Here is a 25,078-nt window from a genome sequence, read left to right on the forward strand (position 1 = left end):
CGTTAGTGCATGCGCCATGCTACGGCATTGCTCTATCACGTACGCACAGTCGCTTCGCGCAATATAAGGTTTGCTAGCTGTGGGACGAGTGGGAAACTTACTTTTGGGACGCGCCTCGTATTTGAAAGACTCCACCCTTTCAAATTCCCTCCCAGCAATCTCTACAACCCCAGGTTCATTGGTTCCGCTCGTCTTGTTCGGCATGTACTTGCTTTTGGTGTTGTTGATCTCAGGGCCTACTTTCTTGGCTGCAGTAATTATCTCTTCCACTGCTTCTGTGAGGTACTTCATGCTTCTTCCCAACGCCACCAAATCATCTGCGTATGCGAGTATCTGACAGGTTCTATTAAAGATGTGTCCTCCAGGGTTTGTTTTGATTGCTCTAATGACCTTTTCTAGACAAATGTTAATTAGCTGTGTAGACAGAGGGTCGCCCTGTCGTAAGCCTGCCACTGTTTCACAGCTGTCAAGAGACCCTACCTTGTATTTTCACCTTATTGCAAGTATTTGTCAGGGTAATTTTCACCAATCTTACTAACTTTGCAGGAAATCCGAATTCTCTCATTATTTCTATTAGCTGATTTCTATCTATGCTATCGTAGGCCTGTTTGAAGTCGATATATAGTTGATGCACTTCGATGTTTCATTCGCATGTCTTCTCCAGTGTAGTTCTAAGGCGATGAATCTGGTCAGTTGTTGATCGGTTTTTCCCAAAACCACATTGGTAGTCTCCTAAACAATCTTCAACATAAAGCTTGAGGCGCTTAGATAATACTGCTGCAAATATTTTGTGGGTGACATTGAGGAGTGAGATCCCTTGGTAATTCCCGCAATCTAACTCGCTGCCTTCTTTGTGTATTGGGCAGATAATTGCTGCATGCCATTCTTCAGGCATGGTCTCCGTCTTTCACAGCAATTCACATAAAGAGTGTATGTGTTTCCACAGCGTTCTAGCACAGTATTTAATCAACTTGGCTGAGATAGAGTCTTCCCCAGGAGCACGATTTAATTTCAATGCTCTTATTGTTACAGTTACTTGTAAAGAAGGTGGAGTGATTTCCCTTTCTGGTCCACAGTATATTTTTCCTGCTTCTTGCGTTGGTGTTCCTTCTCCTGGGTTGAGCAGCTTCTCAAAGTATTCCTTCCAAGTATTAAGGACACTCACTTCATCCCCTACCAATTCTCCGTCCTTGTTTCTGCACGTAGATGTTCTTGGTTGGAAGCCGCCTCTCACCTGCCTTACACTTTCATAAAACTTTCGTACGTCGCCTCTTCTTTGCCTGTTTCTTACTTCCTTGTACGTCTGTACGTTTGATCTTATACATGTTTGTACCATCTTCTTGCGTGCTTCATTTCTCTTTTCCAGGGCCATTCGACATTCGTCATCATACCAGTTGTTCCTTTTCTTCTGTTTGTATATTCCCAGCGTGTTTTCAGCTACTACGTGTACTGCATTCTTGATTTTGTTCCACCTCCTTTCAACCCCGTATTCCTCCTCTGTTTCCACTGCCTTCTCCAAGGTGGATTCCAATTGTATTTTATATTCCCTTGCTATAAGACCATCTTTTAGTTTATCGGTGTCAAATTTTTTACTGGTGTGTCCTTTTGTACCACTGGCCCTGGAGATCCGTTGTCTCATCCTCACTTTCGCCATATTATGATCGCTGTCGCAGTCTGCTCCTCTGTATGTCCTGACGTCCATGACATCAGAGGCATGTCGAGCATCTGTCAGCACGTGGTCTATTTGGTTGTGGGATTGTGCATCTGGTGAGATCCATGTTTCTAAATGTGTTCTCTTATGAGAGAAGAGGCTGCTACTGACGGTCATATTTCTGGTGGTTTCAAAGTCTACCATCCTCCAACCATTATCATTGGTTTCCTCACGTAGGGTATACTTTCCTACGTTTGGGGCCATTGCATGGTCTTTCCCTACTTGAGCGTTGAAGTCACCGATAACCATTTTTATGTCACTTTTTTGGGGCCTTCATATAGATGTTATTTAGTCTTACGTTGAGACCATTCTTTTGCTCTTACTCCTTGTCTTCTGTGGGCGCATGAACGCAGATTAGGGTTGAGTTGAAAAATCTTCCTCTGATTCTTAATGTACACATTCTCTCATTTACTGTTTTAATACTTCTATGTACCAAGAAGCCAGTTCCAAACTCCGCTCTTGTTATCTGCCCACTGTAGCAAACCGTATACTCGCCAGAGCCCATAATGCCACCTCCGTTCCACCTCATATCTTGCACCGCAGCAATATCAACTATATATTTGCCTAATTCTTCCTTGAGCCTTGCCAAAGCGCCCGGTTTTCGTAAACTTCCGATGTTCCATGTGGCCAAAATCATGTCCTTTTTCCGTTTTCCACGTCTACCAAAGGGAGTCATGTTTCCGAGGCCTCGTCTCAAGAGTGTCTGAACGTCATCTTTTTCCAGAATTGGGTTGTTAACCCAATGTCCAACTCCCATCTTCCTGGTGGACCGGAAGTTTTTATTTAGGGTCCATTCCCTTAGAAGGGTTCAAATATCTAGGCTCCTTGATCACAAGCTGTAATGACATCCTCACAGAAATAAAAGCAAGAATCGCTGCGGGTAACAAAAGCTACTATGCTCTAGGCCAAGTTCTCAGGAAAAGGTTTATCCACCAAAACCTTAAAGTGCGGTTGTACACTACTATAATACGACCTATAGTATTGTACGGTTCTGAATGCTGGACTTTAACATCTCTAGCTGAAAGAATGCTTATGTCCTGGGAAAGGAAAATTTTAAGGTAGATTTTTGGTCCAATATGTGACAATGGCCTATGGAGAATTAGAATGAATATCGAGCTGGAGAAGCTATTCAAAAGCTCAGATATTGTAGCTGTAATAAAGGCAAGAAGGATAGAATATACTCCGAGTGAGTGACGATAGAGGATGTAAGATGACCATCAATAGTAAACCTCCTGGCAAATTAAAGAAAGGAAGACCGAAACTCCGGTGGATCAAAGACGTGGAGTCTGATCTTAAACAGATGGCCGTAAGAGGCTGGAGAAGGAAAGCACAGGATAGGGAAGACTGGGCATCGATCGCAACAGAAACCAAGGCTACACTGAAGGGGCCGTAGTGCGAAAGAAGAAGAAGAAGATTGCATATTTAATGTTGCTGGAAGCAAAACACAAACACTGAAAGACTAAATATAGGTGGCTTTTATGATATTGTAATGTTCCTACATTTGTTTCTTTAGTTAGGATAGTTTCCCTACTTTACCCTTGAGACTGATGTATAATTTTGAAGAATGTAGGAAGTCTTATTAATTAGTTTGGGGACAATATTTAATTATAGTTAAATTATTTATTGTAATAAAATTGCAGAACTTCATATTTATGTCATTTTTCCGTTGTCGCTGCGTAATCGATGTATTTAAATACTGACAACGCACCTGCTTCACTCTCTACAAATTGGGTTTTGCTTGAATGTTGAGGTTGCGGCATACGGTTACCACTAGCACAGTTAATATAATGACGCTTTATGTACATTAGAAAGTGAGAGAGAAATTATATATTTCACTGGTATGAATGATGATTGAGGCACACACATTTATTCAATTATAAGGTGACCTTGGCAAATTTAACTCTGTCAGAATTTGTACTATGCATGGAAATTTATTATTGCAAAGTTGAAAGGTACCCACTGGACGGTCTAGACATGGTAGCAATGAGATATATCACTATCCCTGCCAGGACTCAAACTGTGGAGGTTGAGCCTGTAGCCTGATCTCTGTAGTGACTGAGGTACTCTGCTTGTCGACAGTGTATAATTATTAATGTGTAGCTACTGCTGCCATCGACCAGTATAAAATGGATACAGTGTTTGAAGCGAAAGTTGATGTGTCCATCCTGATCAAAAGTGGGAATCAAAGTTCATAGAAATGGCTGTCTTCTGGGTTGTTGTGCCACATAGTCTGGTAGAAGTTTACCAGTGATCATCCTGATGGAGGCAGCAAGGACCTCTGAAACGTTGGTAAACTTCTACCAGACTACATGGCGCAACAACCCAGAAGACAGCCATCTCCATTAACTTTGATATAATGAAAACCTCAAACCCTATAAAGTGCATGGAACTTGTTGTAACATGTTGAAAAAAAATGGGTGCTAGGATGCTGTATAGTTTCATATTGCTCAAAAGCCAGGGCCTTTACCATTAACATAAATAGGTGTATATAGAAATTTTCAACAGTATTTTGTTTATATGTATTATGATACGTGTTCATAATGTACGGTTAATCTAATACTTCTTCTAGTTGTCTTGTCTTGCCTTGCAGCAGACTGTATGTGCTGTAAATGAAGCAGTCTTTGAGAAGATATTTGCTTAACTGGCCAAGAGAGCATAAATCACTTTTAATTAAGTGTTCGGCCATTACATTTAAAACAGTAGTGGGTGGTGCTGTTAGCGTACTGTAAGTGGTATTTAAAGTATAAGTCAGATTTGTGAAGGTTATGTTGTGTTAGAGGTGACACCCTTTCAATTTTAATTTACTAACTTGGAACTGCAAGGATGTGTTTGTTAGTGGATATTTTGTAACAGATTATTTGTAACTGCATAATTTTAAGTACCCACCACAGTAAACAATTTGGTTCTTTATTAAGCAGACATATGGCTTCTAACGTTGGTTATTCTGTTGCGAGATACCACGCCCATTATGTTGGTATTAACTTTGCCTATTAGTGCCGCCTGTTGATAGAAGTATTAACCATTATTGAACGTCTTATTTTCCTGTATTTTAGCGGCGCGTGGCGTCAATAGTACATACTATGAACAGTGTTTATGTTTGCTGTGAGTGGAATCGGAAATTTTGCCAAATGAATATTAACAGTTTCTATAAGATATTTTCTACTTTCGATTTGTCAGAATATATATTGGGAACTTACGTGAATGTTACCACATAAAAAAGTTTGGCATTTGAGTGTGAAAGATGTAGTATTTATATAGTGATGTGATTTGTGTGTTGGTGCATCTGATCACTCGCATTTTACGTGCGCATAATATACAAAGATTATACCAATATAGGTAAATTATATCTGTATTTATGCTTTAAGGGTGTAATTGTGAGTTATTATTATTGAGTGTTTTGTCAATGCGTGGAATGTTAAGGATTGCCTGGGCCACTACTGATAATCTTTATATGTAAGTATATTTTCATACTATTGGGTGTAGAATTTTATAAATATAAGCGAAATGTGTTTTGTAGTTTATTTAAGGTGTGTTCAACTTGTGGCATTTGTTCACTTTGTAACACAACTAAAATTCTTTAGTTGTTGCAAAACTTGTCGCGTCATTTGAGTTTGCAGGAAACGTAACTATAACTGAGGTTATGTATATCGCTGTATGCTGATGGTTAATTGCTTGGTGTGCCTGGCTGCAGTTTGATCAGGGGCAAGAAATGTTCTCTTGTCATCCATGTACAACGGATCCTGTAATGGCGTCCGTGACCCAGTGCGAGTGGGGAGGGGGTAGTTCTACACGCCGTGGCGCAGAGTCCTTGCGTAGCTCATAGTTGCTCATCTGGCCAAGAAATATGACGCTTTTTGTGAAACCTACTATTCCCGTGTCCCGTTGCAGAAGCACCATGTCTTGAACAAAATCCAATGCCAATTCTCATACTCGATTTCTTCAAGATTGGTCGTAATGGTATCCTGCCGTCGACTCTGTTGCTGCTTACAGCGTCTTTAAATAAACCGCAAATAAATAATAGTATTGCCATCTATGCCTAGGTCTCTCAAATGAGTCTCTATGACAAATTTTGTATAGATTTGATGTTTCTGCTATGCGTGTTACATGACGTTCGTCTTTTTCCTCCGTCTATGGCGAACAGTACGAAACAAAAATCTCTTCATCATTGCCTCAAACCATGTTCTCATAAATTCTCAGTCCATGTTATTCAGTTCGTGGTGAGAGACCAAGTGTCTTATCAGCTAATTTTTATAATCTTAAGTATTTTCCGTCTCTGAATTCAAATTTTTTTGGCGAGATTTATTTTTTCATTCGATTCTTTACCATTTTCATACAAAGTAAGTGAAGTTGTCCCACTATACGCCATGTAGCCACTTCGGGAGGGGGAAGGTATAGCTCCTACTCATTCTTGGCCTCGGCACTAGATGGGGCGGGAGTGGTCAGCGTCACACCTTGGCTTTACCCCCGGGAAGGGACCCCAGTCATCATTGGGTAGGAGGCTGGGTGGGGCCTACAGCAGGCCTGGACGGAGAGGCAAGAGGAAAAATCTCTCTTCAGCACGGTGTATTGTTTAACTTCCGGTTTTCTGTTATAATTTAATTTCTTCCGTTTCAAAATTCTCCAGAACTTAATTCTTGCTGATCTCTACAGCCAGCCAACCGGGTATTAGTACGACAGACCTTAGGCTGGCCTTAATAACACGTGGTTCTCCCACCCCTACGTCTGTTGGTCGTTGTCGTCTTCCGTCTGACGTGAATATCCGCGGACCTGCAGGGGCAGGAAGCCAACCAGACCCTCATCGACGATTGGACCCGGTCCTCAGCGTGTCCTGTGGTCGTCCACGTGAGTGATGTTCCCGGAGGGCGACGCGACGTGAGCTTTTAAACTGCCGGGACTTTATTTTTATCCGGCCGTAAATATTACAGGGCGCGTGTTTCGGAAACTGAAATGATGCACGCGTAACCCCCCCCCCCGCCCCCATGTCTAAACGCGTTGTCATTAGTTACCCGGTTCTGATCCCGGTTTTCTTCAGTCGCACCAGGTAAAGTTAGCGGAATGAGAGTTTCCCGACGAGAAGAGACCACTCGAAAGACCTAAGCGTAGATGGGATGATATTAAAACGGAGGTCTTAAGGAAACGGGGCAGGTGGGTGGATACGGACAGAATTAAAATTCAACCTGGAAGATGGTGACAGCGTGTTTCTCCGAAACGCTGGTTATCTGTCTATGTGTCTACACGGCGTTTTCACTGCTGTGATAACCTCAAACCTAGTGTGATAGCCTGGGTTTGAAGCATTTGCATAAATGCGGTGGACTGTCGCACAGGAACTCGTTTTGGAAGTTTCTTTATTGCAACGTGGCGATGTTGAAAGCCAGTTGAAAGCTCGGCAAAATAATATTTAAGAATTCAGTCCGTACCGCGAAGAAAACACAACTCTTCACCGTTACATCACACCGGTGGTGGGCAAACGCGGTCATAGAGCTTTAAAGGAGATGGTACAGAAGCCATTGGTTTTTAAAGACGAAGGGAGACTCTCTTCTGTCCACAAGTGGGTGTTGGTGACGTGCTTACAGGTGGTCATGGAGCGGAAGTGACGTCAGCATTTGTCGCCTACGCTCGAATCTTTTTTGAGAAGCGTCAGGTATAATTTGTGTTTTGACCACTGATGTTGTGGTAAAATATCCGATGTCCATGTACACCCTCGTTAATCGCGGGGGGGGGGGGGGGCGTTGGACGAACGTAGTATTGTGTGGGATGGGCTTACAGATACGCGACCACGGAAAATCATAGTAAATAAATAATGAAATCTTAAACTCACTGTTATTATATCAACAACAAAAATTATACTTTTAAATAAAATGCCAGGCACAAAATTTGGCTCCAAATTCCATCATATCGGCAAACAGTAGGATAGTGGCCACCTGTAATAGATTTTTGGGTCTTCGGAAAATAATTGTTCCCCCCACCATAAAGATCCGCTGTCAGTTGTTACGGGCAAGCTTATGGAAGAACAAAATTTCAGGACGGTTTCTCCTATCAGCGGTTAATTACCGAGTTCGATATTAAAATGCGTTGCAGTCCATGGATCATGCCTGAAAACACTGCGCAGATAGACTTATCCATTCATATCAAACGCCAGTGATTGAGTGATGCGATCCGCGAACCTCTCAGGTTCGTGTCTCTGTTATCGGACGATAGATGGCATTACCGTACTGAATGCAGTTACGTCCTCTCTGAACCAGTTCATTATCATTTCTGGCAATATGACAGAAACCATTCGCGAATGTCTTCACGCGTTATGACGTCGTAAAACAATGCGGACACATTCCATTTTTCAGCCCGCGCCACCTCCAGTCTATACTGATGAGTGTTCGTGTCACAATCGATAGCTCGAAGATGGATGAATGGAGTCGATTCTGGTTTTGAAAAGTTGGTAGCATCTATCTACGACGTGGCAACTGATCACTGAATGTAAAATGAGAATGTTTTGTTTCACTTGAAAAATGGTGTCGTATCTTTTATAGAATAACAATGTGGCGTGTTCCATTGTGATCGAATCGTAACTAAACACAGATAACACGATGACAAATGCCTGTCGACAATGGGCATTTGGCATCAGGCCTCTGGGCTTTGCTGTCTTGGAACAGAACGACGGTCGATTATGACGTCAGTGATTGATAGGATTTGGGCGGGCGTGTGTCATGGCACGATGTGTCGCAGGTATAAACCATTGGCAACACTGTGCCTTTATCGCCGGTAACATGACTCGAGTTGCGCTGTTGCCAAGATGCACGCTGTAACTGCCTAATTCGGTTTAAACCTTGTTCATCATTTGGTTATCGCTTGAGCTACTGGATTTTGAGTGTTAAGTCAATAAAACAAGTGACGTACAAACCGACTCGAAAGACAAGCCAACTTTGAGGCTGATTTAAAGTGAAGTAGGCGTCTTAAGTTATTTTGTGTTCAAAGCTGAATATGTTTCGTGTTTTTTTTAAAGCATGTTTGTACATTTATAAGAGGATGTTTTTTATAATGGGATAGGACTGAGGGCCAGATGCTTTCTCGATGGTTAGTACGCGGCCCCGTTATTGATTTTAATAACTGTAGTTTCAGGAATCTGTGAGAGGAAATTATGCTGCTATCTTCACATTGCGACCCCTCTCGTAAGTTGGCAAAGTTTTGCGTAATTCGAACTGCTACGTGCTAAAGTGGCGTTAATTAGACGACTTTGTGCCCAATTTCCCGATCCCAGAGTGCACTTAATGTGACGTAATTTACGAAATTTCTCTCAGAGTGCCGTGTGTCTTGTTGACAATTTCTTTTGCTGTTTGTAATTTTTTCCGTCTCTGAAAAAAAAAGAAAAGAAATATACGTCCCGCAATGCAAAACAAATGGTTAATGTCCTTTTATCTCTGTCTCTCAACTCCATTGTTTTGGAAAGGTGACGACGTGATACAAGTTTTCTGAATCCTATTTTTGTCTTCATTTGACAATGTTCTGTTATAATTCCCACCGTGAAGGCAGTAATTTTCTCTGTTTCCGCCAAGCTTTAGGGAAATATTGCAAGCAGGATTAAAAGAAGCGAAAATTTCTTGAAGTAACGAACTTTCTGTTAAAAATACGACGTTTCAGAGACGACTCTTTCTCCGTCCTGAGGCAAAAACCTACTCTGTTTTGGGCCCAATCGATGTAGCTCGCCCCAATCTCCGAAACGTCGTGTTTTAAAATAAAAATCAAGAAATTTCTTGAAGTAACGAACTTTCTGTTAAAAATACGACGTTTCAGAGACGACTCTTTCTCCGTCCTGAGGCAAAGACCTACTCTGTTTTGAGTCCAATCGATGTAGCTCGCCCCAATCTCCGAAACGTCGTGTTTTAAAATAAAAATCAAGAAATTTCTTGAAGTAACGAACTTTCTGTTAAAAATACGACGTTTCAGAGACGACTCTTTCTCCGTCCTGAGGCAAAGACCTACTCTGTTTTGAGTCCAATCGATGTAGCTCGCCCCAATCTCCGAAACGTCGTGTTTTAAAATAAAAATCAAGAAATTTCTTGAAGTAACGAACTTTCTGTTAAAAATACGACGTTTCAGAGACGACTCTTTCTCCGTCCTGAGGCAAAGACCTACTCTGTTTTGAGTCCAATCGATGTAGCTCGCCCCAATCTCCGAAACGTCGTGTTTTAAAATAGAAATCAAGACGAATTTCTTAACTAGTCGACCTAACTGTCTCCTCCTAAAGAAGATTGTCTGCCCATGGAGTTAGTTTAATATTTAAACCCCTCGTTATGTAATTTTCTCCAGTCTTGTTTTGTTTTCGAATTCCCTCGTTCAGGGGCGCCGTGTCCGCTCCATTTCAGCTGAAGATTGTTGTTCCTGCTGGAGAATTTTCTGGGCGTGGCCCCCTGTCACGTGACAGCCCCATCCCCTCGATTTGTGTACCTTTCACACCGCCATCTGTGTCAATTTAGGAACTAAGATGTCTGTCTTCTGGGTTGTAGCGCCGTGTAGAAGTTTACAGACGTTTCAGAGGTCCTTGTTGCCTCCTTCGTCAGGGCCCTGATGATGTAGACGGGTGACAGCCATATTCAGACTTTTCCAGTTCCTCCGCATTCGAAGTGATCACTTTCGAGAAAATTTTCTTATCAAAATTACGTAAGCACATCGTGTGTCTTCTTCTCCGGGCGCCCTGACTTTAAATAACGCCACGCGGCCGAGATGTCCTTCCTGAGTCCTGTTGACATCCTTTTACCTTAAGAACACTTTTTTTACATTAAATACCCATCACGTTATCACTTTAATGATACGCATTCATCCTCCGTCCATGTAATCGACCACATTTGACTCCAGTATTGAACAATTGGAATGTTCAAGTCCTTTACTCGTTATCAGACTTATTTTTTTTTACTATAAAAACTCGTGATTTGTCGTCTATCAAAAAATGACGTCATCAAACAATGTTACGTTATAAAATAGTGTAGTTGCGTCATATTGTGATTTATTAAATTAAAATTAAATTATTCGGTTATTCCGTCAAATCACAATGTATTTAAAATAAGATAAATTAAAATAATTAAAATATCATTCTGTGTTCCATATCGAATAATCGATTTACAATTGGAACAGTTACGAGGTGCGATCGGAAAGTTTCAAGACTGCGCCTATAAAAACCCGTACACTTATCTCAGGTATTAAATTCATCCATCACCCTCGAAGTAGTTCCGCTGGGAGTGAACACAACGATCCCAGCGCCGCTGCCAAGCCTGGAAGCATCCCTGGAAATCTTTCTTTGTCAGCCTGTCAAGCACCATCTGCGATTCTGCCTGAATCTCTTCTATCGTCTCAAATCTCCTTCCCTTTAGCTGAATTTTCATCTTTGGGAAGAGGAAGAAGTCACACGGAGCTTAGGAAGGAAGTTGGGGTCGGTTCTTGCAAGATCTTTCAGCTCCTGACAAACGAGAAGTCAAGTCGATTCTGCTTCTGGTCCTCAGACAGGAGCCTTGGCGTCGCATGTGGAGTTCTTCCTTTAGAATAAATCAGCTGACAGGTCCCATAGCCTATCCCAACAATGTCGCACAAGTCGTTGATGGTACGACGTCGATCTTCGTAACATTTTCGGGCGTTGTGCTCGAAGATGGTCGTCCAGAACGCTCGTCATCATCGACAGAGGTTCGGCCATTTTTAAAACGTGAATGCCACACAAAAGTTTGCGGACTCCCCAAATGCTTGCTTTAGCATTTCATAGGTTTCCGTAGCCGTTTTGGCGAGTCTTTGGCAAAATTTGATGCACACGCCATTCCGAAATCGCAGGAGGGTCGGTGTAATGCACTACCAAAACGCCCGTAACTAAGAAACAAATGCTAATTCGATGATGCCGGCTGGCACACTGATTCACTATGAATGTAGGCCGCACCCCCTAAAGGCAGAAGCTCGTACTACATCCGGTTCGCCCGCTATTGACACAGTCTTGAAACTTTCCGATCGCACCTCGTACAACATGTTTCGGTTTTATTAAACCATCATCAGGTGTAAAATTATATTAAATTTAAAACTCAATTACAATTTTGTTTACAATTTTTCGTAGTGTAGTTTTTTTTGGAGGTCGTGTCCAGATATTTTCATATAATGGATCAACTTTATTGTTTGAAGTGATGCTTTTGATGTTTACATCTGTCAGAGATGAAATAGTAGACAACGCAGTTGTGTCTGGAGGTGATCCAGAAGTATTACCGTATCTGATCAAGGTTTATTACTGAATCTGAATACTTTATATCTGTTTACTCGGTATTGTTGTACCAACACAACAATGCCGACCGCTGGTTGAATAATTTTTTACGAATTTAAGAATGAATTAGAAAGGCGTTGTGATTATTTTAAGGCTGGTGTAAGGAGAGAAAATTACCACTCAATTTACGTACCTAACTCTTCATAAATATGTCAGCACTTTTGGTGTGCGTGGGAAAAGTCAAAATATCTTGGAGGTTTTGGTTGGCTCATTTGCATATCGTCTGAGACTTGGTCCGTTCTCGCTCCCACTTCATTTAGTTCAAAGACGATGAACAAAGGACTAATTGTTAGGGAAGTTAGAAGTTGAGCGGTTATAATTCTCATAATGTCAGCACATGCGCAGGATCCACTCCCTTTGATTTACGTCAGAATTTTAAGTTCTTAATCCTTATGTAGAATTTCTGTTTTATTAGACGGAAGAAATGTAAATTTACTCTTTCAAATTATTTTTGGTGCTCGATTTAGTTGATGCTGTAAGTTTCTCATACGAGGTGCGATCGGAAAGTTTCAAGACTGTGTCAATAGAGGGTGAACCGGATGTAGTACGAGCTTCTGCCGCTAGGGGGTGCGGCCTACATTCATAGTGAATCAGTGTGCCAGCCGGCATCATCGAATTAGCATTTGTTTCTTAGTTACGGGCGTTTTGGTAGTGCATTACACCGACCCTCCTGCGATTTCGGAATGGCGTGTGCATCAAATTTTGCCAAAGACTCGCCAAAACGGCTACGGAAACCTATGAAATGCTAAAGCAAGCATTTGGGGAGTCCGCAAACTTTTGTGTGGCATTCACGTTTTAAAAATGGCCGAACCTCTGTCGATGATGACGAGCGTTCTGGACGACCATCTTCGAGCACAACGCCCGAAAATGTTACGAAGATCGACGTCGTACCATCAACGACTTGTGCGACATTGTTGGGATAGGCTATGGGACCTGTCAGCTGATTCTAAAGGAAGAACTCCACATGCGACGCATCCTATCTGAGGACCAGAAGCAGAATCGACTTGACTTCTCGTTTGTCAGGAGCTCAAAGATCTTGCAAGAACCGACCCCAACTTCCTTTCTAAGCTCCGTGTGACTTCTTCCTCTTCCCAAAGATGAAAATTCAGCTAAAGGGAAGGAGATTTGAGACGATAGAAGAGATTCAGGCAGAATCGCAGATGGTGCTTGACAGGCTGACAAAGAAAGATTTCCAGGGATGCTTCCAGGCTTGGCAGCGGCGCTGGGATCGTTGTGTTCACTCCCAGGGGAACTACTTCGAGGGTGATGGATGAATTTAATACCTGAGATAAGTGTACGGGTTTTTATAGGCGCAGTCTAGAAACTTTCCGATCGCACCTCGTACGTCTACGAAATGATGCTATTTTAGATTGCAGTAAATTAACATTTTTGTTGTGTTGTTTTGAAACACGAAATCGAGGACTGCCTGAGTAAACTCACGAACTCCAGAGAGAAATATTTGCTGATGAAATAATCTCGTAACAGAATGAAAGATGTTAAGTAATTACACGGGTCATTTGAACAAGAGAGATTACAACTTGTTGCTTAGAAACGTGGAAACAAGAAATTAAACATAATTTTTGGAAGAAAACTCTCAGTGAGAAGTGACTGAAGTGGATTCTGTGGTCCAGCGGGTGTTCCCTGCACGTGCCAAGACGTGTCTGCCTCTGGTAGTTAAGATTCCAGGTTCGTAATGACATAAAAATGCTCCTTCAGAAGATATAATAGGAAGAATCAATATTTTATGTTGAAGGAGGGATCCAGTCCGAATCGTCTGTTACTAGGACACGTGAACCGGTCGTGACGAGGCTTAATTTGTTCCTGGTGTCGTGGTTAGAGTAACGAAGGCTCCGACGCGTTCAATTAGCACGAGAGTGTGACGTCTTTATAGACTCACCGTGTTTCGTGTTTCGACAAACGCGCGTGTTTTCGTGTTAACAGACGAATCCACATTTCATTAAAGACGTCTTTGTCAGTTGTGTGTTGTTTTGCACAGAAGAAGACGTGAGAACGCGGTGAAGGTAGGCTGATCACTTTTACGTTCGCTTCGAAGGAGTTTGAAACAGAAGGACAGTTTTCTGCTAGCCGCCATCTTGTGCAGGTATCACGTGACGTTCCGCGCGATGTGCGCGCGCCCTAACGAATAACTTTGCTGTGAATTAACTAACGCTTTCATAAAATAAAATTATATAATACATGTAACACGTATTAAAACCAAAATGTATTTCGGAAATAGCTACTGCACTATGTACCTTAGGTTAGGTTAGGTTAGTTTAGGTTAGGTTAGTTTAGGTTAGGTTAGGTTAGGTTAGTTTAGGTTAGGTTAGATTAGGTTGTATTAGATTAGGTTAGGTTAGTTTAGGTTAGGTTAGGTTAGGTTAGATTAGGTTAGGTTAGTTTAGGTTAGGTTAGGTTAGTTTAGGTTAGTTTAGGTTAGTTTAGGTTAGGTTAGGTTGGGTTAGGTTAGGTTAGATTAGGTTAGGTTAGGATAGGTTAGGTGAGGTTAGGTTAGGTTAGGTTAGGTTGAGTTAGGTTAGGTTAGGTTGGGTTAGGTTAGGTTGGGTTAGGTTGGGTTAGGTTAGGTTAGGTTAGGTGAGGTTAGGTTAGGTGAGGTTAGGTTAGGTTGGGTTAGATTAGGCTAGGTTAAGTTAGGTGAGGTTAGGTTAGGTTGGGTTAGATTAGGCTAGGTTAAGTTAGGTTAGGTTAGGTTAGGTTAGGTTAGTTTAGGTTAGGTTAGATTAGGTTGGGTTAGGTTAGGTTAGTTTAGGTTAGGTTAGGTTAGGTTAGATTAGGTTTGAAGTAAATACCCTGTAAGTGGGGAGTAGATGGGATATTTAATAACTGATCCTAGTGGGATTCGATCGTATGATCATCGAGCGATTCCGGGAAGTTAACTCGTGAACTACACCTGAGTTATTTGCAAGATCATGAACTCACATGTAAATATAGCATAAATCCGTAGGGTTTGCGAGTTCGACATGGATATACTTGTTCTGAATGTGATGGAAGTTTGTGTAGTTAACGTTACAAGGTAGATTAGAGGCTTGGCAGTGTTGCCAATGTTTGGAATAAGTGGCGTGCCACACTGCACCATCTATCGGCGTTGTTTTTCAACTGCTCAAGGACGTTTTTCTGTACAAACGTTGGCTGTGTAAACAATTTCTGTACCGGAAATAGGTCCATTGTTTAGATGCCAAGATATGACACGTGTTCCACTTTCGATTTTGTGAGTGCTTCATTGTTTATGACAACAATGACATTGGCTTCGAGATGAAAACGTACTAATTGCAAGCAAAACAAGATTACATAATGTAACTACAAGCAGAATTAATTTTAAAGTGTTTCGAAGTCGTAAATATCTTCAAACTTCACGAACCAAACATGGATTTCGTAATGAAAAAATAAAGAAATGTTTAATCGGGACGGTAACAACAATGAACGAAGTAAGTGAATTGTTGCTTGCACTCAGCAAAGTTGCGGTGTGTGTGTTCACTGCATTGAGTATTTTTTTAGGTTTAACGACGCTGTTTCAAGTGCAGAGGCTCAGAGCGTTGCGTTGTAATTCTCCGCTTTTGCAGCAGATGGTGTTAAAGAGAGTGGCGAGGTGGCCCGGAGGGGGGGGGGGATAACAGGATACTGGAAAATGCAAAGAAACTTTTAATCGTAAAACCTGAAGATGAGAGTCCATTTGTGGGGGACAGACTTCGTCCTCTTGTTAGTGTGTCCGGTCGATATTAAGACCGTAATCCTGTTGGAATAAACTAGGCTTAGATCCCGTAGGAAGTTACGTGTTTCAGCGCTGTTCTGATATTCTTAGAATCACAGACGAAGAAGTGACATAAGATGGAAGTCTTTCGTAGGATTTTAGGTTTCAACGAAGATGGCTGTCTTCTGTGGTTGTCTTTAGTCATCGCCCTGATGATGGGGGCAGCAAGTACCTCCGAAACTTTGGTAAACTTGTACCAGACTACTTGGCGCCATCTTTGAAGGCAGTTCCTTAATGCAGTGGAAAATTTATCAAGAGGGAGCACCGACTGTTTTGAGGAATGTTTGAACAATAATCGATCTCCACGAGAAGAATTAATTTATAAAACTCGATTTTTACTCGGTTCTTCCAATGAAGACTAGTTTTCGGCGCACTTAACTCTCTTTGCCTCAAATCCCTCTCATTCTTGACGTAAAGACAGCGTCTAATGTTGCAAGTAATGTTATTAAGGAGGTAGGAATTTGAAAGGAGGCGGTCATACTAACTCGGCCTTACCTGAAGACGTGTAGGAACAGGATGGTTAGTATTTGAACTGGATGTGGCAAGTATATGGCGTTTTACCGCTGCGTTAACCCACTAGGCGAGTGGACTTTGTTAGGTTAGAGTTAGCCTACTTCTTGCGTGCTGGGCTGGTGGTTATGAAATATGTCTGCCCCCGTTAAAAGTAAGTTTACGTCTTGTTTTGGTCGAGTTGTGTGGCAGGATATGTTGGCACTTGAAAGACCAGCTTTTTATATTTGAACATGGTAATTAGACGTCGGGTTCTTTGAAAGTTGTGGAATTTTCTTGGGAAGGTGAGAAAGTATATCGAGATGCCACTTATATCGCCATCAAATGGATTAAAACACACAAAATGCACAAAAATATTAGTAGGTTTCTGCCCCTGTAGATTTATTTCGTAGTTAATGTTGGGGAGATTAGTCTATTTTTGGAAAGATATATCAGAAACTCTTAAAAGAATTTAATTTTAAAATCTCCGTTACCTTGCTGTTGTAGCCACAATAAAATTGTAATAAATAAATTGGAGTAAGAAAGATGTTCTGTCTGCTAGGAGTTTAAAGCATTTGATAATATCGACAAAATAAGGGGGCAATGTATGATTAATGTAACAGCTGTAAACAGGAGATAGAGTTGAAAATTTTTTTTACCGTCAGTGTGGTAAATATTACAAAAGAGTGAACTGTAACTGATTATCACAAACATATATATATTTTTAAAGGGCATAATTGGCGGAGTAAGTCAGATGAAAATACACAATTTTTGTTTCTAGATACTAAAAGTTTATACGAAAATTACTTCAGAAGAAATTTAAATGGGTTAATGCAAATTTGGAGGATTTAATTGAGGTCTTATATGACCAGAGTTTAAATAAAAGGATATTTTTAGAGGTAGATCTGAGTTACATAAAATATTTAATGATTTGTCATTAGCACCTGATTTAAAAATAAAAATAAATTCAAAAGTCATGGCAACTAATTTTTTTTTGGGGGGGGGGCAAACACGTTATATTGAAGAAAGTTCAAAATATTCATATGAAAGGGCACGATGTACTCCTCCGATTGGCGTAGTCAGATCAGGAAGCTGTGAATGGGGGTGGGAATAGTAGCCAAGAAAAGAGCACATTACGGAATGACCTTTATTCATTCTTTAATCCTCGAAAAATTCAATTGTGATTAAAAGAATTCAATGTGAGTTAACTCAGAATTCTTACATTAAGACTAGCAACCTTCAAAGTAGTCTCCGAGTGTCTCTAGTACTCGCTGCCTTCGACGAGGAAAACGTCGAATACCATCAGCTTCACCATCTCCAAATCTTGTCATCTCGCGCCGAACTGCGTTCGAAATGTCCTCTCGTGTACGAAAGCGTTTTCTGGCTGTTTCAATTTTGGGTGTTAAGTCAAATTCGGGTGAACATTCTTAAGGGCTTTTGTGAGATATGTTTTAATCACTCTGGGATGTGTTTCGCTCGTGCAATGCTCAATATATTTGAGATACTGAAGGAGATAAATGATGAACTATGAATATTATATCCTCTCAAATCACATTCCACTCCAATATTTCTCATAATTGAAGCATAACGAATATAAATTAGGTTTATGGTTGGACATTGAATATTAGACGAGACTTTGACTGACTGGAGTTGATAAGGCAGTGGCTGTTGTCATGTTACTGGGTGTTATTCTTTAATATACAAATATTTTGCTGAAACACATTCTTATCACATATCAATACCACTCTCTCCAAATATAAACAGTGAGATTAGTTAGGGCCTCCAAAAATGGAGCGTAATATCAATGCCTATAGTTGTACAGGACGCACAAACACCTTTAATAAGGTCAACAGGACAGTGTTTGAATTTTTAAAAGAAAAAAATAGGCTATATAAAGGGTCTCGGGTTCGATTCCCGGCGGTGCCCGAATTTATAACTTGTGTTGGGCAAGGCCGTGGTCTAGGCAACACGGAGTTTTCCTCCGTGGCATCCCAACAATTACTCCATTCACACACAGAAGAAGGCAATGGCAAACCACTTCTGGATCATCTGCCAAGAACGTATATGAGCAGGTCCCAGTCCGAGAAAAGGGTGGAAGGATCCTGTTCATATGGACCTGTCGTCAGACAGAACACTAAATAATAATAAGATGAGGTGGTCTAGCGGTTAGAACGCTGGCCTTGTAATCCTGGGGTCTCGAGTTCGATTCCCGGCGGTGCCCGAATTTATAACTTGTGTTGGGCAAGGCCGTGGTCTAGGCAACACGGAGTTTTCCTCCGTGGCATCCCAACAATTACTCCATTCACACACAGAAGAAGGCAATGGCAAACCACTTCTGGATCATCTGCCAAGAACGTATATGAACAGGTCCCAGTCCGAGAAGAGAAAAGGATGGAAGGATCCTGTTCATATGGACCTGTCGTCAGACAGAACACTAAATAATAATAAGATGAGGTGGTCTAGCGGTTAGAACGCTGGCCTTGTAATCCTGGGGTCTCAGGTTCGATTCCCGGTGGTGCCCGAATTTATAACTTGTGTTGGGCAAGGCCGTGGTCTAGGCAACACTGAGTTTTCCTCCGTGGCATCCCAACAATTACTCCATTCACACACAGAAGAAGGCAATGGCATACCACTTCTGGATCATCTGCCAAGAACGTATATGAACAGGTCCCAGTCCGAGAAGAGAAAAGGATGGAAGGATCCTGTTCATATGGACCTGTCGTCAGACATAACACTAAATAATAATAAGATGAGGTGGTCTAGCGGTTAGAACGCTGGCCTTGTAATCCTGGGGTCTCGAGTTCGATTCCCGGCGGTGCCCGAATTTATAACTTGTGTTGGGCAAGGCCGTGGTCTAGGCAACACGGAGTTTTCCTCCGTGGCATCCCAACAATTACTCCATTCACACACAGAAGAAGGCAATGGCAAACCACTTCTGGATCATCTGCCAAGAACGTATATGAACAGGTCCCAGTCCGAGAAAAGGATGGAAGGATCCTGTTCATATGGACCTGTCGTCAGACAGAACACTAAATAATAATAAGATGAGGTGGTCTAGCGGTTAAAACGCTGGCCTTGTAATCCTGGGGTCTCGGGTTCGGTGCCCGAATTTATAACTTGTGTTGGGCAAGGCCGTGGTCTAGGCAACACGGAGTTTTCCTCCGTGGCATCCCAACAATTACTCCATTCACACACAGAAGAAGGCAATGGCATACCACTTCTGGATCATCTGCCAAGAACGTATATGAACAGGTCCCAGTCCGAGAAGAGAAAAGGATGGAAGGATCCTGTTCATATGGACCTGTCGTCAGACAGAACACTAAATAATAATAAGATGAGGTGGTCTAGCGGTTAGAACGCTGGCCTTGTAATCCTGGGGTCTCAGGTTCGATTCCCGGTGGTGCCCGAATTTATAACTTGTGTTGGGCAAGGCCGTGGTCTAGGCAACACTGAGTTTTCCTCCGTGGCATCCCAACAATTACTCCATTCACACACAGAAGAAGGCAATGGCATACCACTTCTGGATCATCTGCCAAGAACGTATATGAACAGGTCCCAGTCCGAGAAGAGAAAAGGATGGAAGGATCCTGTTCATATGGACCTGTCGTCAGACATAACACTAAATAATAATAAGATGAGGTGGTCTAGCGGTTAGAACGCTGGCCTTGTAATCCTGGGGTCTCGAGTTCGATTCCCGGCGGTGCCCGAATTTATAACTTGTGTTGGGCAAGGCCGTGGTCTAGGCAACACGGAGTTTTCCTCCGTGGCATCCCAACAATTACTCCATTCACACACAGAAGAAGGCAATGGCAAACCACTTCTGGATCATCTGCCAAGAACGTATATGAACAGGTCCCAGTCCGAGAAAAGGATGGAAGGATCCTGTTCATATGGACCTGTCGTCAGACAGAACACTAAATAATAATAAGATGAGGTGGTCTAGCGGTTAAAACGCTGGCCTTGTAATCCTGGGGTCTCGGGTTCGGTGCCCGAATTTATAACTTGTGTTGGGCAAGGCCGTGGTCTAGGCAACACGGAGTTTTCCTCCGTGGCATCCCAACAATTACTCCATTCACACACAGAAGAAGGCAATGGCAAACCACTTCTGGATCATCTGCCAAGAACGTATATGAACAGGTCCCAGTCCGAGAAGAGAAAAGGATGGAAGGATCCTGTTCATATGGACCTGTCGTCAGACAGAACACTAAATAATAATAAGATGAGGTGGTCTAGCGGTTAAAACGCTGGCCTTGTAATCCTGGGGTCTCGGGTTCGGTGCCCGAATTTATAACTTGTGTTGGGCAAGGCCGTGGTCTAGGCAACACGGAGTTTTCCTCCGTGGCATCCCAACAATTACTCCATTCACACACAGAAGAAGGCAATGGCTAACCACTTCTGGATCATCTGCCAAGAACGTATATGAACAGGTCCCAGTCCGAGAAGAGAAAAGGATGGAAGGATCCTGTTCATATGGACCTGTCGTCAGACAGAACACTAAATAATAATAAGATGAGGTGGTCTAGCGGTTAAAACGCTGGCCTTGTAATCCTGGGGTCTCGGGTTCGGTGCCCGAATTTATAACTTGTGTTGGGCAAGGCCGTGGTCTAGGCAACACGGAGTTTTCCTCCGTGGCATCCCAACAATTACTCCATTCACACACAGAAGAAGGCAATGGCAAACCACTTCTGGATCATCTGCCAAGAACGTATATGAACAGGTCCCAGTCCGAGAAGAGAAAAGGATGGAAGGATCCTGTTCATATGGACCTGTCGTCAGACAGAACACTAAATAATAATAAGATGAGGTGGTCTAGCGGTTAAAACGCTGGCCTTGTAATCCTGGGGTCTCGGGTTCGGTGCCCGAATTTATAACTTGTGTTGGGCAAGGCCGTGGTCTAGGCAACACGGAGTTTTCCTCCGTGGCATCCCAACAATTACTCCATTCACACACAGAAGAAGGCAATGGCAAACCACTTCTGGATCATCTGCCAAGAACGTATATGAACAGGTCCCAGTCCGAGAAAAGGATGGAAGGATCCTGTTCATATGGACCTGTCGTCAGACAGAACACTAAATAATAATAAGATGAGGTGGTCTAGCGGTTAAAACGCTGGCCTTGTAATCCTGGGGTCTCGGGTTCGGTGCCCGAATTTATAACTTGTGTTGGGCAAGGCCGTGGTCTAGGCAACACGGAGTTTTCCTCCGTGGCATCCCAACAATTACTCCATTCACACACAGAAGAAGGCAATGGCAAACCACTTCTGGATCATCTGCCAAGAACGTATATGAACAGGTCCCAGTCCGAGAAAAGGATGGAAGGATCCTGTTCATATGGACCTGTCGTCAGACAGAACACTAAATAATAATAAATAAATTAAGCCTCTAATATCTGATACGTCTGTATTTTGAATTAATTTTATTGGAATTCCAAAAATGTCCTAATTTCCAGTGAGATAGCTATGTTGAGGGGCAGAAACCAATTTATGTTTTTCTTAGCGTGTTTTTTAATTAAATTTATTGGGATTCCAAAATATCTCGCTTCCCATGCTGGGTGTTGTCTGAAGATGAAGCCTCACAATTTGTAAAATCCATTGTAATAATTCAAGAGAATGGCTGATGTTCTACCGGAAGTTTTTGTCGATGGAAATAAATTGTTTAATAACTCATTTGAATAAAAAATTTTCTTGGATATTATCCATCGTCTAGTAAATAAAGTATAAAACGTAAAACGACGTTTCGGATATGGGGCTCTATCTCCGTCTTCAGGTTCCTACTCGGTTGGGCCCACGTATAATTAAATCGTCACACACTCTTTTTAAAAGAGATGGTAGGTTTGTTCGCCTCAGGTGTGATCAGCGTTACACTGTGTATCCTTTAAGCTTTGCCATTTTATATGGTTGCATCAACTACGGATGTTACTTAATGTAGAAATGAAGACTGTGGTCTCTTCCGGTTTCTCCCGCAAGAGCTGAGAAAAATTTCGAGGCTAGTACGATGTATCAACTGATGACGTTATTTTAGTGCGCTGACGAGTAGACTGGCCCGGTTTTCTAAGACCCCGGGTTCAGTCCCAACTGTCGTTACTAAAACAAGCGGACAACTAGTCATATTAACTGGGGAGTGGAACCAGCTCCCGAAACGTCGGTTGCATAAACTTTTACGAATAGAGAATTGCCATGAAACTATTTATGTTGGGACGTTGCAGTAGGCTTGTGTGTGTCGTACGTATTCAATTTTTAATGAATTTTTTTATATACGTGGTAATATTTCTTCCATCTTCTTCTTGGTTTTCCAAGAGGACTTTTTCCATGAGAATCCCCCCCCCCAACAAAGTCTTGTACATTTGTTCCTGTTACTTTTTATTGTCTCAGTGACAGCAGGTGACCAAAATGCATAGCGGATTACTTCCTTGTGCCAATTCGAAATTTCGCTCTCACTTTTTGTTTCACCGGTGGGTCTCAGTACATTCCTCGTCGCTTCTGGCTGGTTCTTGTCTTTCTTGACAACGTGTCAGTGTCATGAACAGAGGTTATAAAACAGGGGACCCAGAAACCTGTGTGGTCTTCAGTAGAACAAGAGTAATTGCATTTAAGAAGCTCTTAATTCTTATCTACTGCACGGGGTTTCGGAGATAATACCTGTCAAATGTTGAGGAAAGGTTTTTAGTATGGTAGTGACTTTGAGGAAAGCTACGAAATTCCTATACCTGATCTTCGGGTCGAGATCTGAACTCGGTACGAGCGGAACACGACGGACCGCAATGTTCATTTGAACCGATCTTGAGTTTCCACTAGCGAACGCTACCGAAATTCGTCACAAAATCATTGAAGCAAGTAGTTGATTCAACGTGACACGAACAAGCATTCCCGTTGGCCGACGTCCTTTCAGGTGGGATGTGAGGTTTTCACGGCTGAAGATGGCTGTCTTCCGGATTGTCGCGCCTTCTTGTCTGGTAGAAGCTTACCGACGTTTCAGAGGTACTTGCTGGCTCCGTCATCACAGTGCGCTATCCCAGAGGACAGACAGCGGTGGTCAATCTAGCTTTAGCACTGTAACCCGGTTAAATTCGCCGGGCATCAAGGTCACAGATTAAAGAAACGTAGGACCACGTGCGTTCGTGTCCCGACCAGAAGAGACGCTTTGTTATAACTTTCTTTTGAATTGAGAATTGACGTTTGAAGGACCTTAAATGAAATGGCAGGTGTGCTTTGATAACTTTTAAAGTTCGCTTCGTTTCATGTCCTAAGCTGACTCTTCTGTTTGTGTCGTTAAACATTGACGCATTAGAAAATAATGTAATTTCAGGGCGAAGTTCATAAGTTCATGAAACATTTCAAGGAAAAATTCGTTCTGTTTTAATTTTTAAGTACGGATAATCGTTGAGGTGAAATTTATATCGCGTGTTCTAGGAGAAAAACTTGAACTCGCTCATAGTCTACTTATTATTTTTCTTATATAATCGTGGCAGGCTCAGAGAATGTCGTGTCTTTAAGAAACTTAACTTTCTCGTTATCACACTCAGACATAAAGCCTTTGGGTTCAATTGCGGGGGGAGGGGGGGGGGGGAGATGTGTAGACTAAGTGAGCGAGTGTCAGCTCCTCAAGATGGACCCTGGTCAGTGGAATTATGTCGTGCAACGCAGTTAACATTGTGTGAGGTGTCTGATTACAGACACGAGGTCAAAGTGTTGTTCAGTAAGACGTGTCCCAGTTTCTGATCCGACGTTCTTCATCGAATTGGACAGGTGTCCACAGCGGTACGAACTGCCATATACTGACGACATTAGAAAGATGGCGTATTATTACAGGCTAATGTAAGCGGGCCGCTGGTTGAGAACACCTGTCGTAATTCTTTACGATCCGATTTAATTGAGTGCAACAAAGACAAAGGGACTGTACTTAATTGCGCCTACTTGCCTGCGTATACCTAATTGTAGTTAATCCTTTGACGCTGGATATCGCAGATACGTAATTTAGATTCATAATCCAGTCCGTACCGCGAAGAAAACACAACGCCTCACCATTACGAAGATCAACTGGTTAACGCTGTTTAAGGAAATAATAGGTTTTTATTCTGATAATTAATTAACCCTTCGAAGCCGAAGCTCGTCTAAATAGCATTTAAGAATCCAGTCCGTACCGCGAAGAAAACACAACGCCTCACCGTTACGAAGATCAATTGGTTAACGCTGTTTAAGGAAATAATAGATTTTTATTCTGATAATTAATTAACCCTTCGAAGCCGAAGCTCGTCTAAATAGCATTTAAGAATTCAGTCCGTACCGCGAAGAAAACACAACGCCTCACCATTTCGAAGATCAACTTTTTAACGCTGTTTAAGGAAATAATAGATTTTTATTCTGATAATTAATTAACCCTTCGAAGCCGAAGCTCGTCTAAATAGCATTTAATAATTCAGTCCGTACCGCGAAGAAAACACAACGCCTCACCATTACGAAGATCAACTGGTTAACGCTGTTTAAGGAAATAATAGATTTTTATTCTGATAATTAATTAACCCTTCGAAGCCGAAGCTCGTCTAAATAGCATTTAAGAATCCAGTCCGTACCGCGAGGAAAACACGACGCCTCACCATTACGAAGATCAATTGGTTAACGCTGTTTAAGGAAATAATAGATTTTTATTATGATAATTAATTAACCCTTCGAAGCCGAAGCTCGTCTAAATAGCATTTAAGAATCCGGTCCGTACCGCGAAGAAAACACAACGCCTCACCATTACAAAGATCAACTTGTTAACGCTGTTTAAGGAAATAATAGATTTTTATTATGATAATTAATTAACCCTTCGAAGCCGAAGCTCGTCTAAAT

At 42.0% G+C, this 25,078-nt stretch overlaps 3 protein-coding genes across 5 annotated transcripts in view; 1 reads left to right on the plus strand and 2 right to left on the minus strand.

Annotated features, from left to right (window-relative positions):
• Nucleotides 1-907: 907 nt before the first annotated feature.
• Nucleotides 908-1,960, minus strand: LOC147871368 (uncharacterized). The gene has a single exon (XM_087361262.1). It carries the CDS (start codon nt 1,958-1,960, stop codon nt 908-910), a length of 1,053 nt encoding a protein of 350 aa, XP_087217388.1.
• A 70-nt stretch (nt 1,961-2,030) lies between these two features.
• LOC110838457 (protein CFDP2-like) lies at nt 2,031-2,468 on the minus strand. The gene has a single exon (XM_022081661.1). It carries the CDS (start codon nt 2,466-2,468, stop codon nt 2,031-2,033), a length of 438 nt encoding a protein of 145 aa, XP_021937353.1.
• A 2,309-nt stretch (nt 2,469-4,777) lies between these two features.
• sfl (N-deacetylase and N-sulfotransferase sfl) overlaps nt 4,778-25,078 on the plus strand; it is a 91,895-nt gene continuing 71,594 nt past the window's right edge. Inside the window, exon 1 of one of the 3 annotated variants that reach the window (XR_015538831.1) lies at nt 4,778-5,164. The gene's annotated coding sequence lies outside the window, so the exon portion shown is untranslated. The remainder of the gene's footprint in view (nt 5,165-25,078) is intronic. The other 2 variants (XM_087361391.1, XM_087361394.1) reach the window with 2 other exon arrangements.

This window comes from Zootermopsis nevadensis, unplaced genomic scaffold, assembly GCF_977971745.1.
Source record: "Zootermopsis nevadensis isolate Lab colony 2312 unplaced genomic scaffold, Znev_1.0 Znev_ptg000057l, whole genome shotgun sequence".
Classification (NCBI taxonomy): Eukaryota; Metazoa; Arthropoda; class Insecta; order Blattodea; family Termopsidae; genus Zootermopsis; species Zootermopsis nevadensis.

Coding starts and splice junctions, on each gene's coding strand:
- LOC147871368 (XM_087361262.1), bottom strand. CDS start 1,960: ATGGTTATCGGTGACTTCAACGCTCAAGTAGGGAAAGACCATGCAATG.
- LOC110838457 (XM_022081661.1), bottom strand. CDS start 2,468: ATGGGAGTTGGACATTGGGTTAACAACCCAATTCTGGAAAAAGATGAC.